Source organism: Palaemon carinicauda, chromosome 1, assembly GCF_036898095.1.
Source record: "Palaemon carinicauda isolate YSFRI2023 chromosome 1, ASM3689809v2, whole genome shotgun sequence".
Taxonomy (NCBI): Eukaryota; Metazoa; Arthropoda; class Malacostraca; order Decapoda; family Palaemonidae; genus Palaemon; species Palaemon carinicauda.
This window is the reverse complement of record NC_090725.1, coordinates 273,740,816-273,759,481: the sequence shown is the minus strand read 5'-3', so window position 1 is coordinate 273,759,481 and position 18,666 is coordinate 273,740,816. Positions and strand designations below refer to the sequence as shown.

Here is an 18,666-nt window from a genome sequence, read left to right as displayed (position 1 = left end):
CTGTATCCTTTAATGGTAGATACAGCCAGCTTAGCATCCAGCCTGAGGTACAAAAGAAAGTCTGCAATCTGGCTCAGAGAGGTAGAGGACGAGGAAACCTTGCGCCTCCTGCACCAAGCTCTAAAGGTCTCCCACTTTGACTGGTAGACTTTGTGAAGAGATCCTCCTTGCCCTGGCAATAGCTTTCGCCGCTTGTGCCGAAAAGCCTCGAGATCTAACGAGCTTCTCGACAGTCTGAAGGCAGTCAGATTGAGAGCGAGGGGGTTTTGGTGAAATCTCTCGAAGTGGGGTTGTCTGAGAAGATCTGGACTTGCCGGGAGTCTTCTTGGAAAGTCCATCAGTAACCCTACCACTTCGGTGAACCATTCCCTCTCAGGCCAGAATGGAGCCACTAGGGTCATTCGTCCCGAATCGAGGAGAGCGAACTTCCTGACAACCAGATTGATGATCTTGAACGGGGGAAAGGCATACATGTCCAGCCCCGTCCAATCCATCAAGAAGGCGTCCACTGCAACAGCTTCCTCGTCCGGGACTAGGGAGCAGTAGTTGGGGATCCTCTTGTTTAGACCGGAGGCGAAAAGGTCTATTACTGGTCTGCCCCACAACTTCCAGAGGCTCCGACAGACATGCGGGTTGAGAGTCCACTCTGTAGGAAGGACCTGTCCCCTCCTGCTGAGCATGTCTGCCCTGATGTTTCTCTGCCCTTGAACAAACCTTGTCAACAGCTGGGTCTCGTTCTCGTTCGCCCAGAGGAGAAGCTCTCTCGCAGTTGAGAACAGGGAGAGGGAGTGAGTTCCCCCTTGCTTCCTTATGTACGCGAGAGCTGTGGTGTTGTCGGAATTGATCTCCACAGTCTTTCCCGACACCGAGGTTTTGAAGGCCTTGAGCCCTAACAAAATGGCCATCAATTCCTTCCTGTTGATATGCCAACTGACCTGACTCCCTTCCCAAATACCCGAGACCTCTTTGTTCCCTAGTGTTGCTCCCCAGCCTGACTCGGACGCGTCTGAGAATAACACTAGGTCGGGGTTCTTCTTGAACAAGGAGATCCCTTTTCCCAACAGAGCTGGGTCCAGCCACCACATTAAAAGATCCTTGATCTCTGTCGGAATGGGAAAACAAAAAGTGTCCTCCTGGATCTTTCTGTTCCAAACCTTTGCGAGGAAGTGTTGCAGAGGCCTTAGGTGCAGTCTCCCCAAAGGGACAAACTGCTCCAGGGAGGATAGAGTTCCCAGCAGACTCATCCACTCCTTCGCTGAGCATTCCTGCTTCCTCAAAAAGTCTTTGACTTTGTCCAGGCACCTGGTCTGCCTCTCCTGGGAGGGAGAAGCCTGAAAAAGAACTGAATTCAGAACTATCCCCAAATAGAGAATAGTCTGATTCGGCTCGGTCTGAGACTTCCCCCAGTTGACGATGAGTCCCAGGTCCTGAGTGATCGTATAAGTTTTCATTAGGTCCTCCAGACATTTCTCTTTCGACTGTGACCGGATCAGCCAGTCGTCTAGATAGAAGGAGACCCTTATCCCCTCCTGGTGTAACCAGCCTGCCACATTCGCCATAAGTCTGGTGAAAACTTGGGGAGCTGTGCTGAGACCGAAGCAAAGTGCCCTGAACTGGATGCACTTGCCCTGGAACACAAACCTCAGATATCTCCTCGAAGACGGATGAATAGGGACGTGAAAATAAGCGTCCTGCAGGTCGAGAGAAACCATCCAGTCTCCTGGACGAAATGCAGCCAGCACTGACTGAGTCGTCTCCATGGAGAACTTTGTTTTCTCCACGAAGGCGTTCAGAGAGCTGACATCTAGGACTGGTCTCCATCCACCCGAGTTCTTGGGAACCAGAAACAGGTGATTGTAAAAGCCTGGGGAGGCGAGGTCTTGAACTGGCTCTATTGCTCCCTTGACCAACATCTGGTCGACTAGCTCCAGAAGAGCCTCTCGTTTCCCCGCGTCGGTGTACTGAGCCACTAAGGCCAGGGGAGAGTCAGAGAGGTGGTTTCTTTAAAAAGGGGATCTTGTAACCTTCCTTGACGACTGAGAGGGACCAGGTGTCTGCCCCTCTCCTTTCCCAAGACTGCCAAAAACGAGACAGTCTTGCTCCTACTGGTGTCTGGAGGACTTCCATCTCATTTTTTGGACCGGGGCCTAAACGCACCCCTGCTGGTCCTTGGCCCTGACTCTTGTCTTCTCCCCTAAAATCCGCTCTCGAGGAGATCCTGCCCCGAAAGGGCTGTTGAAACTTCTTCTCCTCCTTCTTCAGAGGAGCAGGAGCAACAGGTAAGGTCTTTCTAGCCGACCGAGACAAAAGGTCCTGAGTAGCCTTCTGAGCCAGAGAAAGGGAGATATCTCTGACCAGAGCTTCAGGAAAAAGATGACGAGAAAAAGGGGCGTAAAGTAGCTCCGACTTCTGGGCAACAGTCACCGATCTAGAGGTGAAGGAGCACAAAAGGGCCCTCTTCTTTAAGACCCCTGCTGAGAAAAGGGAAGCCAATTCATTAGCTCCATCCCTTAGAGCTTTGTCCATGCAGGACATGATACTCGTCAGGTCCTTCGTGTCCTCCAGGAGTTCAGACTTCCTGGCCAGAGTCCCGAGAGACCAGTCCAGGAAGCTGAAAACCTCGAAAACCCTGAAAATTCCCTTGACGGGGTGATCAAGCTCCGACATGGACCACATCACCTTGGCAGAGTTTAAAGCATGCTTTCTTGCCGAGTCCACAAGAGCCGAGAAGTCACCTTGGGAGGAGGAAGGCACTCCTAACCCCAAAGGTTCCCCTGTCTCATACCACATACCGGCCTTGGAAGCGAGCCGGGACAGTGGAAAAGAAAAGGTGGTCTTGACAGCTTGTCTCCGTTCCTTCATCCAATCATCCACTTTAGCGAGAGCTTTCCTGGCCGAAATTGAAAGTTTCATTTTGATGAAGGCCGAAGACTTAGTACCTTTCTTCCTGGTAAATTGAGACTGAGGAGAACAAGGGGCCGAAGGTTGAAATTCCTCCCCATAAAGTTCCAAAAGAGAGCGAGAAAGAACCTTGTAATCGCTAGAAGAGTCGGCAGGTTTTTCTTCCTCTTCCGAAATATCTTCGAGGTCCTGCTCAAGGATAACATCCCGAAGAGTTGGGCTGCCAGCAGTCTGGCAGCGAGAGCTGTTTGAATCCTGGCGCCGAGCGCCGCTAACATCCAGTCGGCGAGAGGCGGTATCGTCACGATGACGAGAAGCGGTATCGTCACAATGACGAGAGGCAGTATCGTCACGATGACGAGAAACGGAAGCGTCCTGAAGATGCAGGCTGCCGTCGCCTTGAAAATGCAGACTGCATTCATCCTGTTTCCTAAGAAACGAGGCAGTAATGTCCAGGCGTTTCGAAAGGGAAACGGAATCGTCACGGCGCCGAGAACGAGAGGCAGTATCGTCCTGGTGGCGGGAGAGGGGGGAAGGAAATTCCTGGCAGCGTGCCGATGAAGAGGGTGTACGTTGTCGTACGGCCGACGAAGTGCGCAGAGGTTTCTTGGGAGAGATACTAAAATCTCTCTTAGAAGAAGATCTCTTAACAGGCAAAGAGACGTCCTTACGTCTGACGGACTGAGAAGGGTGGCTGAAAGCTTTAACTAATGATGAAAGTTGTTCCTGCATAACAACCATGAAAGCTTTAGCAACCTCCGCTGGCTCTCGCGGTGCCGAAGACGGCAGTTGTCGTACGGCTTGACTGGGAGCGCTGGCAGAAGAAGCAGGGAGTCTAGCAGGATTAACTGGGCTAAGGACTCTCTGTTTCGCCCTTTTAACAGGAACATCGAAATCGTCTTCCGAAGGATCAGGGTCTCTGCTACTCGAACCGGGAGAGGGACAGCGAGACTGCACGTCCCGGTTCCACCCTCTCTTCATTGGTCTTGATTCGTAACGCCAATTACGTCTGGGAGAACGATCAGGCGAAGACACAAACGTATCCGACACGCCTTTCCTACGGCGGTCAAGAGCAGCCTGGGAGATCGCAAGAGGACTGTCTGAGGCGACGACTGACCGAGGATAAGCACCTCTCACCCCCTTTCGGCTTTCGACGTACCTTCTCCCTTGGTCCTGGGAGCTTGGTAGAGGTCTAGACCTAGGGGTATGACAGATTCGATCAGTCGCCACCTCCACTGCACTTTCACAAGCACTAATTTCACCTACACCCTTACCTTTAAAGGCCTCCAATTGTGCTTTAATGGCCTCCAATTCAGCAGCTAATTTAGCATACCCAGGGTCATCCGTAGGTACAGGTCCTGTAGAAGGGGCAGGAGTCACTACATTTGGGGAAGGAATACCTTCCAAAGGGGTTACAAGCAAAGGGTCAATAGATAAATCTAAGCTAGGCTCACTAGCAGACTTTGACTTTGATTTAGCTCTTCTAACTCTATCAATCTCAAGTTTGCGCACATAGCGCTGCATAGCTAACCAATCATTATCACTTAAAACCTCGCATTCCTTGCACTTATTATCTAAAGCACATTCAAACCCCCTGCAACCCATACAGATAGTGTGAGGGTCAACCGAAAGTTTCGGCAACCTCACCTTGCAAATATCATTCGCACAAACACGATAATGAATTTTCCCACTCATGATAATAACGGAAAAAAGACAAAAAACAAAAACAACACGATTGCCAAATCCCAACACAGTGTACTTCACCATAAACGAAGTCCAAAAAGGCGATAAAGGGAAAGCGATCCGAAAAACTCTGAAAGGCGGACCAACGATGTTGTCGATCCGGCCGGCAGAGATAATCTGAGGAACAGAAAATGGGAATGATTCCAAGTACCACCCTATAAGGGTTGTTAACCATCTAACCACACAACCACCACAAGGCGGTTGCCGCGATTTTCGATTAAATTCTGCCGCAGTCAGAGAATCAGCTATATATATACTGTATAACTGCCAGGTAAGTTCTATTCATAAAATTTAATGGCTTGTCCTTTCAGCTTCGCCGAAAGTAATACCCCTATAAATAGCGTAGGTTTGTAATCCAGTTACGGAAAAAATTGCCAGCTATCTGCTAAGTCTGCAATTGTAAGGCACCCTCACAGCCAAGTGCTCCACCCATCCCAACTGCATCACAAGCTTACCAATTTCAGTGTATTGCTACAGGTTTCTTCTGCTACTGTGGCCCTACCTACCTAGTCATAGTGCGCCTCTGATGGTGCCGCTGGGCTCATTGCTGCATGACATCGAGTGTTCGTCACATACAGCATAGGTGAAGAACTGCCTTCAGATGGTGACTCAGAATTCAAAGCACATATCGCATGCACATTCCTCCCCAACTGGGGTGTCAGTCATCGTCTGTCCTCTGTTGCCTTCCCTCACACTAATTGCTTAGCGGAAGCCTGTGTAAAGACAGTGAAGACGACAGCACAGATCAAGAGGGATCACTTGAACATCACTCAACTTGGCAGGAGATGCTCCTCTTGCAAGAGGAGGCATTACGTAATAGCCTCATGCAATCAGTTGAGCAAGTCTCGGAACACACCCGAAGCCTGACCTCTCTGGTTGAGGGAGTGACTGTCCATATCCAGACCCAAGTTGGTCCGAATCTAATGAAATGGGAAAAGACTGGCGCTATAATCAAGGAATGTCAGTTTGACCAACATGGGGTCTGTCGATGGCTCTGGTCGGGTTACCCTACACAACCGGAATTTTCTGCGCAAATATCTTCCTATCATGGCTCGAAGCCCTTTATTTATGTTACCCGGCGCAACACCAACTCCATTAACAATTCCTCAATCCCCCCCCCCCCCCCCCACCAGAGTTCCCTGCCATGGATTAGCATCGTTCTAACGATGTGCCATGATGGGTCACCCCTTCCAGTCCGTCAGTGACACGTCCCGGAACCTTCAACTGGAATAATCCGATCCACCCACTTTAACACTGCTATGGCCACACCCCAATACATCTGGGCATGTCCTAAGAGGCCTGCATGACCTCCAGCCACACAATAAACAGGGGGTCAGAAGACCCACACACTGACTTATACTTATCAAAATGTCTGACTCGTCAAGCCCTGCAGTCATCCTGATAGTTAGAAGGCTTTTGTTTGCAGACTCGTTTTGTTCTTATTCATTATTATGCATTATGCATTGTGCGTACAGGAAGTGCACCTTTTGACATTATTATTTTGACACTTACTTCATTACTCTGTTTCTGCACCCCCAAAGACTTGGGGGTAAAATTATAGTTTAACACAGGACAATATTTCTAATACAAATAACTTTCCTTACAGTAAATAGTGCGGTTTCAATGAATTTCACCTTTATTTTCAACACAAATAAGCCTCTCCCCCTTTACCCCTCGCCTTCCTAACGGGCACAGGAGAGAACAGAAAAAAAAAAATTATTATTTAAACTTTAAATATAGGTAAAATCAATTGCAAACACACTTATTAACAGTAGGAAAAAGTTTGTCCCATAAGGAATGTTTCTCTTGAACAAAAATATAAATTTGGATATTCATTCAAAAGGTCATAAAACCTAACACACTTAACCTAACCTAACCTAGTAGTTCCCAGGTCACAGTCCTAGAAGGGGTCAAGCCCCCATGAACCCCCTTCCCAGGTCACAGACCTAGCCAGGGAGTAAGACTCCAGACCACCCTTTCCAGATCACATACCTAGCATGGCTTGCAAGCCACCAGACCACTGTTTCCAGGTCACAAACACAAAAAGTAAATTGCAAATAATGCCCTCTCTTGTTTTCTTTTTTATAATAACACTTGCTTAACTTGCATGCAAACCTTAGGATGTAAAACAACGAAAAAAAAAAAAAAAAAAGAGAAATAATTAATGCCAAAATTGTGTAATTTTTTATGGATTTATGCGTCACAGAATAACATAGAGAAGAAAATAAGTAGTTTTTTCCTAGGTTACATTGCCCTGTAATACAGTACAATAAAACCAAATTTTCCAACCCAAAACCCCTGCTGCCTACTGGCTAGTCCCCATTACTATAGGATACTTATAGGGTATCTTATTAACTATTTAATTGCATTGGAAATATAGGTAATTTTCAAAGAAAACAGGAGTTTTTTTTAATGGAACCCCATTCCTTAATCAGTAAACCTTTTCCTGTGTTGTTCTATGATAATACCGACTCGGAGACGGCATAAAAGTATTATCACATGTTTGCACGACAGTCACCGCTTTATTATTATTTCACCATCTCATAGTATTTCATTAGTGATAATTTTCTGGAGAATAAAGTTCTGAAAAAAGTAGTTTTACACTTAATGAATACGGAACAGACTTTATTCCATACAGGATTGCGAAAATAAGTGTTATGTTGATCTATCGATCTACAAACAACCCCCAAGGGACGTGAGCAAATGGCAATAGAGCTCGCCTAAACTAAAGATTATGCCTCAGATCTCGGCAATTCACTTTCGTGGCTCTACTGTAGTATATTACAACCAACTATACTCGATCTTAACATTTTATCAGCCTAATTAGCATACCGGTAAGTCGCGTCTACAAAAGGGTTTTCCCTACTAGTCTGTCTGTATGTTTGGATTGCCTTACCTTATGTATGACATGGGCTCTTGCGTTGGCAGCCCGTAAGAGAATTTAATTGGAATTTGCTAATTCAAAATTGTAAAAAAAAAAAAAAAAAATTGCAATGTGAATAATTCCCTAATTCTTGATCTATCACCACCTGCCTTACTACCCACCTTGACTCTTCCACATACCTGGCCTATCGGTAGTTTAGGACTGACTTCACGAAAGTATTATTACATCAAGATCACACAACTGTCAAGTTTTAAGACTACTTACGTGTAACAACTCTAGTCTCTTGAACTATTATTTACGTGTAACAACTCGATAGTCTTGTACTGCACTCTTGTGTAAGCAGCGCTTAAAATGGGAAGCACAGTTATACATAAGCAAGTAAGAGAACTTTAAGGCCTAATCTCAAGCAAGCCTAAACACGATTTTAACCCTTATGGTAGCATTGGCATATTCAACATTGGCAACTTCTTTGTTTACGTTCTTCTTCTACAATAAACTACTAGGGGCGTTGAGACCACAATATGGATGGATGGATTTAGATTGCTCGGAGAAATTATGAAACAACTATCTTTATTATAAAAATTACAAAGCCTTCTTCAATTCAATTTATATAAAAAGTAAAACATTGAATTATGTTATTATGCAGAATAAAACACGATCTTTATAGATTATAATTGCTCAACTACCTTAAGCTATAGTTTCCCGATCACTTTAAGAATATACTTGTTACAAAACATAATTCAAATTATCAAAATATATAATTGATATCTTATTAAATATAGGCTACATCAATTATATAAATGACGTGGTCAGGAATGCTCGTGGAGGGGGAAAAGAGTCACGATTGATCTATCCATTAGACTATTTTTGGATGCTCGTGGAATGGTAATCCTCCAGTTAACACATTAGGCCTATACTGAGTTTACTAGTAATGGAATAAAAATGAAAGATAATAGACGGGCATGCAAAACCAGAAGCAATAATTAGATAAGTTTCATTGAAAGAAATCATGAAAGCCATACTTATTGCCAATTCTTATGTATGGCAATTCGCCATGTAGCTTTTATAAAATATTCTTATCCATGGTATCTATGGTTCTTACCAATGAGGCAACAGGGACTATTACACAGGGGTACAATTTCAAAATATAAAATGTAATTTCAACATTCAAAATATCATTAAATTCTACAGGTGTCAACAGTCTTACCTTTATAAGGCCAAAACTTTAAAACAATCATTGTAGGTTTACTTGCTAAGTTATACAGAAGGTTTTATCTGCTGTCAGATAAATGATAATCAATCAATCTAGCCTACAACCCATCCCCCCCCCCTCTCTCTCTCTCTCTCTCTCTCTCTCTCTCTCTCTCTCTCTCTCTCTCTCTCTCTCTCTCTCTCTCTCTCTCTCTCTCTCTCAAACAAGCAAACAAACCCACACACCATGCTCAATAATACTATAATCTAAGCCTATTGAGTATGGGGAGTATAGGAATGTGATATCTGGTATTCCTCAGCGTAGTGTTCTTGGCACATTACTTATCATACTAAATACACACGATAAGATGGTTTATAGCAAAGAAAACAAGCTCGTTGCATTTGTAGATGATGCTACTCTGTTTGCATCAATTCCATCTCCTGAATGTAGTAGATCTGGAATCAATTATTATTATTATTATTATTATTATTATTATTATTATTATTATTATTATTATTATTATTATTATTATTATTATTATTATTATTATTTGCTAGGCAAAAACCCTAGTGGGGAAAGCAGGATGCTAAAAGGCCAAGGGCACCAACATGGAAACCTAACCCAGTGAGGAAAGCAAATTAATAAACTACAAGAGAAGTAATGAACAGTATAAGATATTTTAAGAACAGTAACAACATTAAAATAATCTTTCATCTACAAACTATAAAAGATTGAAAAAAAAAACAAGAGAAATAAGATAGAAAAGTATGCCCGAGTGTACCCTCAACTGTGAGAACTTTACCCTAGGACAGTGGATGACCACGGTACAGAGGCTATGGCACTACAGAAGACTAGAGAACAATGGTTTGCTTTTGGAGTGTCCTTCTCCTAGAAGAGCTGCTTACCATAGCTAAAGAGCGTCTTATACCTTCAGCATAAAGAAAGTAGCCATTGAACAATCATAGTGCAGTAGTTAACCTCTTGAATGAAGAAGAATTGTTTGGTAACTTCAGTGTTGTGAAGTGTACGATTACAGAGGAGAATGTCGAAAGAATAGGCTAGACAATTCGATATATGTGTAAGCAAAGGAAAAATTATCCGTAGCCAGAGAGATGAAGCCACTTAGTACTATCTGGCTAGTCAAAGGACACAAGAACTTTCTAGCGGTAGTATCTCAACGGGTGCCCTAGCCAACCTACTACCTATAAAATAGAGATCTAGCTAAAATTGGTGCATTGAGGAAATTATGGGACATGACGTTGAACCCTAACACAACTCAAATAATAATCTTAAGTAGGTCGATGGCATTAATTCTTCAACATCCACATATTTGCGTTAATAAAGTTTCTTTAACTATATAAAACTCCTTTAAATTTTAGGTGTGATTCTTGATTGTAAATTTACTTTTGAGAAACACATTCCTTCTATTTCTTCACTTGCACAAAAACTGGCATATTGAGAAAGTCTTTTACAGATTTGTTGTGATCAATCTATTTCGAAAAAAAAAATAGTTTTAATTGTTTCAGTCAGCTTTGTTTCGAGTATACTGGTCTCCTGTCTGGTCTTCAGCTGCTGAATCTCAATTTAATTGGTTGGACAATAACTTGGGGTCTATTGAACTACTTATTCCTGAGCCACATATTACTCTCTAACACTGTCGTTCAGTTAGTACTTTATGCATGTTGCATAAGATTTTTCACAATTCTGACCATTCTTTGTATTCATCTCTTCCCAGACAGTACCATCTTGTATGCAGTATTAGGTATGCAGTTAATTCTAACAGTCATGCCTTCTCCATTATAAGGCTCAATACTACACAGTATTCCAGACTTTTACTCTCGTTGAGACCAGATTGTGGAATGATTTTCCTAAGCACGTAGTTGAATCGGTGGAACTTCAGAAGTTCATACTTGCAGTGAATGTTATGTTGAACAGGCTGATATAAGTCTCTCCATAATTTATACAGGATATGATAGATCTATTTTACCCTTGTTACTGATCTTAAAATATTTCATACGAAGTATTCATTTCTTTCATGCTTTTTTTTTCCACTCCTCTTTTTCCTTGTTGGAGCTCCTGAGTTTATAACATTTTGCTTTTCCAACTAGGGTTATAGCTCAGCTTAGATTTCGCCAGTCGTCTCTATCTTGAGCTTTTACTTCAATACTTCTCCATTCATCATCTCCTACTTCACGCTTTATCGTCCTCAGCCATGTAGGCCTGGGTCTTCCAACTCTTCTAGTGCCTCGTGGAGTACAGTTGAAAGTTTGGTGAACTAATCTCTCTTGAGAGTGTGAAGAGCATGCCAAAACCATCTCAATCTACCCCTCACCATGATCTTATCCACACATGGCACTTGAGTAATCTCTCTTATAGTTTCATTTATAATCCTGTCCTGTCATATGACTCCCAATATTCTTCTGAGGGCTTTGTTCTCAAATCTGCAAAATCTGTTGGATATTGTTTCATTGTCATACCACGATTTTTATATGTAATTTCAGGCGATTTCCAAATTTTACTTAACTTGGGCCTTTTCTGATTTACTCTTTTCAGTCTTTCATTAAAGTCCATTTCTAAGGACCCTGTATTAGCGATCATAGTTCATAAATATTTAAATGATGCTACCTTATTAATCCTTTCTCCTTTCAATGATATTTCATCTTCCATTGCATATTTCATTCTCATCATCTCTGTCTTTCTTCAATTTATCTTGAGCCCAATCTCATGTGATATTTCATGCATTCTGGTAAGCAAGCTTTGCAAGTCATGTGGCGTTTTGCTAATAAGGACAGCGTCATCAACATACTGTAAGTATGCTAATTTCCTATTACTAACCCAGTCCAATCCTTCTCCACCATCCCTGTTCTATGCATTACAAAATCCATAAGGTGGATAAACAGCTTCGGTGACAACACATTCCTTTTGAGTACTCCACGGTTCACTGGAACTTCATTTGATAGGACTCCACTAACATTAACTTTGCACTTGTTATGTTCATGAACAAACTTAATTAAATGTAAATATTTAAGAGGAACTCCAAAATAACACAGGACCCTCCGCAAAATTGGCCGGTGCACATTGTCAAAAGTCATTTTCATAGTCGAGAAATACCATCAAAAGTGGATTTCTATATTCTACACATTGCTGTACATGTCTTATAATTAAAATTTGGTCAGTTTAACATATACCTTTTGGAACTCCTGCTTGTTCATCTCTCAGCTTTTCATCACTCTTTCTCTCTAGTCTCCTTAGAATGAGCATACTAAATATTTTCATGACAACTGACGTAAGTGTGATGCCTCTGTAATTATTGCAATCAGTCAGATCTCCTTTTTTCACCTACACTTATAGCTCCTATTCATCAGGTTTTGCCTCTTCATGCCACATTCTACAAAATAATCTTGTAAGTATCCTGGAAGTCACTTCATTATCAAGCAATATCATCTCAGCAGTTATCCCATCGTATCCTGGGGCTTTCCCTCTCTTGATTCTTTTTAATAATAGCTTCGACTTAAAACACACTGAATTCATTCTTGGGCACATCAAGATCTTCCTCAGCTCCAGGTATAGCAATCAAATTATTCCCTTCATGTCTCCTATTCATGACCTCACTAAAGTGTTCCCTTCAATGTTGCCTTTCTTCATCTTCTGTTGTTATAACATACCCATACCTCTATTTGGTAGGTATATGCTTCGTCCTCTTTACCCCAGTAGAGATTTCATTTGAAATTCCATGAGCAATTCTTGCACCATAGCCAGTTCCTGAATGAATAGCTTTGTCAGCCTCATCTGCTTCACCGTCTAAATATTCTCTCCAGTCATTCCTGACTTTTCTTTTGATCTCACTACCAATACTAGAATACATACACACACACACACACACACACACACACACATATATATATATATATATATATATATATATATATATATATATATATATATATACGTGCTGCGGGGTGATAAGAATCTCCCAGTTTATAAATACTATAGAATAAATGAAAATTGGTAATTGGAATGTTAGAATCATGAATCAGATTGGGAAGTTACAGCAAGTGGAGAATGAATTTCAATATAGTTTGGATATCTTGGCCCAAATGAAACACGTCGTAAGGGGATTGGTAAAGAAATCTTAGACCAAGGTAATATATATATATATATATATATATATATATATATATATATATATATATATATATATATATATACATATATATATATATATATATATACATACATATATATATATATATATATATATATATATATATATATATATATATATATATATATATACTCAGGAAGAGCATATGGAGTCGGAGAGAGCTGGCAAAACCTGACGAATGAGAGTTATATGTTAAAATAAAAATATAGAATATTATTATATATATATACAAAGGCATAACACTTATGTCAGGGGTTATGAAAATATACAGTATGCTAATTTTAGAAATGAATGGAGAGAAAGATTGAGGAAAAGCTGCGATGAACAAGCAGGATTTCGAAAACGTAGAAGTTGCACTGACCAAATTTTCATTTTGAGACATGTCGTACAGCAATGCGTAGAATATAGAAATCCCCTTTTGATGGCATTTGTGGACTATGAAAATGCCTTTGATAGTGTACACTGGCCAATTTTGTGGAGAGTTCTGCGTTATCATGGAATTCTACTCAAATAATGGAATTTCATTAAGTCTGTTCACGAGCATAGCAAGTGCAAAATTAGGGTTAGTAGAGTCATAAAATGAATTTCCAGCGAACAGCGGAGCACTCCAAGGGAATGTGTTGTCACTTATGTTGTTTATCCTTCTCATAGATTTTGTAATACGTAGAATAGTCGGAGATGGCGGAGTAGGATTGGACTGGATTGGTGATAAGAATTTAGCAGACCTAGAGTATGCTGATGATGCCACAGGATTTGCAATGCTTGCTTACCAGAATCCATGAAATATCACACGAGATTGGGCTCAAGATAAATAGAAGAAAGACAGAGATGATGAGAACGGAATATGCAATGGAAGATGAAAAATCATTGGAATAAGAAAGGATTAATGAGGTAGAATCATTTAAGTATTTAGGAACTATGATCTCCAATACTGGATCGTTAGAATTAGATTTTAGTGAAAGATTGAAAAGAGTAAATCAGAAAATGCCTATGTTAAGTAAAATTTGGAAATCAAATCACCTGAAATTACATATAAAAATCAGACTATATATAAATTTAGTAAGATCAGTGTTACTATATGGACATGAGTCTTGGTATGACAATGAAACAATCTCCAATAGATGTAGTAGATTTAAGAACAAGGCCCTCAGAAGGATATTGGTAGTTAAATGACAGGGCAGGATTAGAAATGAAACTATAATAGAGATTACTCGAGTTCTATATGTGGTTAAGATCATGAATGGGGTAGATGGAGATGGTTTGGGCATGCTCTTCGCACTCCCCAAGAGAGAATAGTTCACCAAACGTTCCTCTGCTCTCTACAAGGCAATTAAAGAGTTGGAAGACACAGACATAATAAACCATACAAAATTGTATCCATCGAAATCAAACAAAATTATAGTTTTGTAAAGTTTCACTTACATTTGAATAGGGTCCTGATTCTTTTAATCAAATTCTGAAAATTTATCTTACATAACACATCTGTTTCTATACTTAATAGAGATAAGGCATCCAGCCTCCCTTGTGGCATAGTTATTCTTTAACTGAAAAAAATGAGCGTTCACCTGAACAATTTGTGACCATTAGTGTTAAAAATATACGGAAGCCAACATCTTCCTTTGGAATGGCACACAATGTTATCATATACAAGTACAGGTATTTTATAAAGTTGTGCATTACTGAATCTTGTTTCTACATTTTTTTTTTTGTTTCACTGAATTTAGGACGCACGTAAGAATGAAACTGCTGAGAGGGTCAGCTGAGAAATTACTGTTGAAATCCTCTTGGTAAGCATCAATAAGGCTTTGACAGCAATGCGAATACCTTTGAAAGCAACAGAAAAGAAGAATCTGAATACGGATATGGAGGAAGATGCTAAAAATACATTGGAGAGACCACAAGACATGAAGGGAGGGAGAAGGTACCAAGAGCAAAAAGAGATGGCCATGAATAGAGAATTATAGAGGACGACTAATCCATGAGAGGACCTGTCTTAGGGCAGAACACTATAGTATAATAGTAACAGAACCCATCGAGTTGTAATCTAGATCACCTTAACAGCGTAGGAAGCAACTAAATTTCAACTGGCTTGCTAGAACTAGTTGTGAGTTTAGCCAAATATGGCCATTTTCATTAACTTAACAACGTTAGCGGTTAATACATGAAGTGGCAAGAAGTGGAACACAAGCACTTCTGACGGTGCCAGTGTGAACACTTGTTTCATATGAGTTTCTAACCGCTTTTATTCCTTTGTCAGTAAATAAATTTAGTTTCCTTCTGTCTGCAAATTTAAGTTAACCCAACAGCGCACGAACGATGAATGTGTGGTGCCCCCCTTTTCTTGATGCCCTAAGCACGTGCTTATTTTGGTTAACGGTTAATCCAGCCCTGCTGAGGACTATTAAGCGCAAAGTAGGAGATGATGAATGGAGAACTGTTGAATTAAAAGCTCAAGATAGAGATGATTGGCGAAATCTAACCGAGGCTCTTTGCGTCAACAGGCGTAGGAAATGATGCTGATTATATATATATATATATATATATATATATATATATATATATATATATGTGTGTGTGTGTGTGTGTGTGTGTGTGTATAATAATAATAATAATAATAATAATAATAATAATAATAATAATAATAATATACAGGATTCTTCTTCATATGACCAAGCAAATTTTGATCTGCTCTTCACTTGTTACTCACTTGTTTTTTGTCTATATAAACAAATTTCAGCACTCGAACTTTTTTCTGTAAGAGAGAGAGAGAGAGAGAGAGAGAGAGAGAGAGAGAGAGAGAGAGAGAGAGAGAGAGAGAGAGAGAGAGAGACTGACTGACACTCTTTGGTAAGTAAGCAAATTTTAATATTGCTCTTTAGTATCAACACTACAGTTTGTGTACCTTATGTATTTTTCTCCTACCTCTACACGCATTTCTTTACTGGAATTCCAGCGATAATAATGTTTTATTATACTGATATTTTGACATATCGATCAAGTTATGAATAATGCATAACCCTTGACAACTTTTTTTTTTTTATATTGAAAGATCGACTGTCGGTTATTTATTGTGTATCATATATTCAGATTGGACCTTACAGAAGAAGTCGATAAGCCTTTTGCCCAGTGAGTATAATTATCTTGATTAAAATTACTGTTGATTTACGTAGATGATTATTTATGTACAGTCAAATGCAATAGTCCTCTCGTCTCAAGTCCCCCTCTGTCACCTCCAATTCCAGAACTTCAGGTGTAGAAAAGTTTGGTAGTTAGGAGGGAGGACAGCGAATGGGAGGGGGACGACGGGCTGGGGGAGGACTCCAGGAAGGGGCGGGAATTACGACTTGTTAAAGCTCTAAGGTGTGTGATGGCAGGGGAAGCCCAAAACATGTATGAACTTAAATGCCATATAATATCACACGATCCGATCCCAGTTTTATTATTATGAGGATTCTAATTTATATTTGCTATACCATTCTCGCGAACAATTTGTTGACAAAAAGGATCGATGATTAGTTTGGCATTTATTATGTCCTGAGTGAAAAATCTTACGTAAACATATGCTAGGAGTTCTCTCTCTCTCTCTCTCTCTCTCTCTCTCTCTCTCTCTCTCTCTCTCTCTCTCTCTCTCTCTCTCTCTCTCTCTCTCTCTCTATATATATATATATATATATATATATATATATATATATATATATATATATATATATATATATATATATATATATATATATATATATATATATATATATATATAGTGTGTGTGTATCGAAAGTGTGATTCTAAAGGCGGGGAAGGAGGCATTTTTTTCTAAAGTAATTCACTATCAATTCATCAGTATCATAATATTTTTCAGCAATGATTCCAAATTATAATTACGTTGTATAGACCCGCGTGTTGTTATTCCACATAACATTCTAACATAAAAGTTATTGCCTAAAATACTGAACTTTGGTATAGTTTGGAAATTTTGTCCAGACTGAATAACCTTACTCATACCAATTCACGAGTCCAATAACAACTCAGTTTCCTTAGAAAACATATCTGCAATTGGGTTGAAACAATTCACCATATATGAACAAGTACTTCAGGAAACATTGGTGTTTGTGTGAGCAGTCAATCCTCAGAGAGCAATTACAAATCATCATCATATTACTTTTATATCCTCCCCTAGCTTACATTACGTAAGGTTCGTTTAGGTGTATTTATGGCTTTTCTTGGTCTGGTTAAGTGTTTTTTCCCTAAAGATGCGTTTTACATTTAGTTGTGAAATTTGTGCTACCACAAATGAGTTCTACTCCCTTTTGTAGATTCTATAAAGACAAGTCACTTAATGCTTCCTCCCGCTGAATAAGCTCTGGTTCCAGCTGTTATTTCCTGGTTAATAAGCTGTCATATTCAGTTAGTATTAAAGGTGGTTGATAAGAGACATCATAATTCAATAGTTGTGTTTATTTAGATTATAATATGACCCCACGAGAATAGTGTAAAATCTAGACTACAGTGACCAAATGCAGTTGATTAGCTTACTGAATATAAATATTTGCTGAAAAGTAAAGAAAAAGTTTCATTATTTTAATTCTAATCCAAGAATCTTTCATATATAAAATGTAAACTAAACGCTCCTTAGTGTGATGTCCATCCACCATTAGTGTCTATAACTTCATTTAGACATGCTTGCATACTCCTCACAAGATTCTGGCATATGGTAAAGTGAAATTTTGACACCCACAATTCAAACGCTCTTGTTTAGATGGCTTAGCACGTTCGTTGCTCTCCCACATCCCAATAACGAACCATTTTTTCCCGTAGGTTCTCTATGGGGTTGAGGTCGCACGTCCTAGGTGGCCAGTTTATTACTTGGATTTCTGGGTGATGCTCTAACCAAGCTCTAATCACTGTGTTGGTATGGGTGTGGCTATTATCGTGCACTAGAACGATTGGTTGTGGATTGGGAATGGCCATGGCTCTCACTCTGGGAAGCAGGACATCCACATAACCATTGCCCGTGAACCTTCCAAATAATCATCCAACCCCACAAATTAATACGAACTCTTCCATTCTTAGCTCTCTTCTGAATATTTGTCAAGTCATAGTGGGTATTATGTCACCTCCAGCAATGCCTTGCTCGTGCTTCCACTGATGTAAAATGTTTTTCATCGGTAAAGATGACATTTTTCCAAAACGAGTGATCACCGTGGAGATGATATAAAGAAAATCCAAGGCGACATTCCCAGTGATTTTATGTCAATTTTTCTTTATTGGTCAGTGAGTGATTAAGAAAACCATCCTCATAGACTCGCCGTCTTCATGATTGACTGCTCACACACACTATGTTCCCTGAAATACTTTTTCATATATGCTGAATTGTTCATACCAGTTGTAGATATTCTATCTAAGGAAACTGAGTTGTTATTAGACTCATGAATTGGTATAAGTAAGGTTTTTCAGTCTGGACAAAATTTCCAAACTATACCAAAGTTCATTATTTTAGGCAATAAATTTTCTATTAAAATGTTATATCAAATAAAAACAAGTGGGTCTATACAACATAATTATGATTTGGAATCACTGCCGAGAACATAATACTGATTAATCGATAGTGAATTACTTTCAAACAAAAAGCCTCGATCCCCATAACAGCTCTAAAAACCTACTCTGCCACATCCCACACTTCACGCCTTTAGAATCACTCTCTTTCAATATATATATATATATATATATATATATATATATATATATATATATATATATATATATATTATATATATATTATATATA

The 18,666-nt window shown here is 39.9% G+C and overlaps 1 protein-coding gene across 6 annotated transcripts in view; it reads right to left on the bottom strand.

Moving 5' to 3' along the window:
• Positions 1-7,980, bottom strand: part of Coq7 (ubiquinone biosynthesis protein COQ7, mitochondrial) — a 42,910-nt gene extending 34,930 nt beyond the window's left edge. For 3 of the 6 annotated variants that reach the window (XM_068377635.1, XM_068377638.1, XM_068377633.1), the window contains exon 1: positions 7,541-7,569. In XM_068377635.1, the coding sequence (XP_068233736.1) occupies positions 7,541-7,554 (14 nt within the window). In that variant the 5' untranslated portion in view covers positions 7,555-7,569. The other 3 variants (XM_068377644.1, XM_068377651.1, XM_068377657.1) reach the window with 3 other exon arrangements.
• Between the last annotated feature and the right edge of the window lie 10,686 nt (positions 7,981-18,666).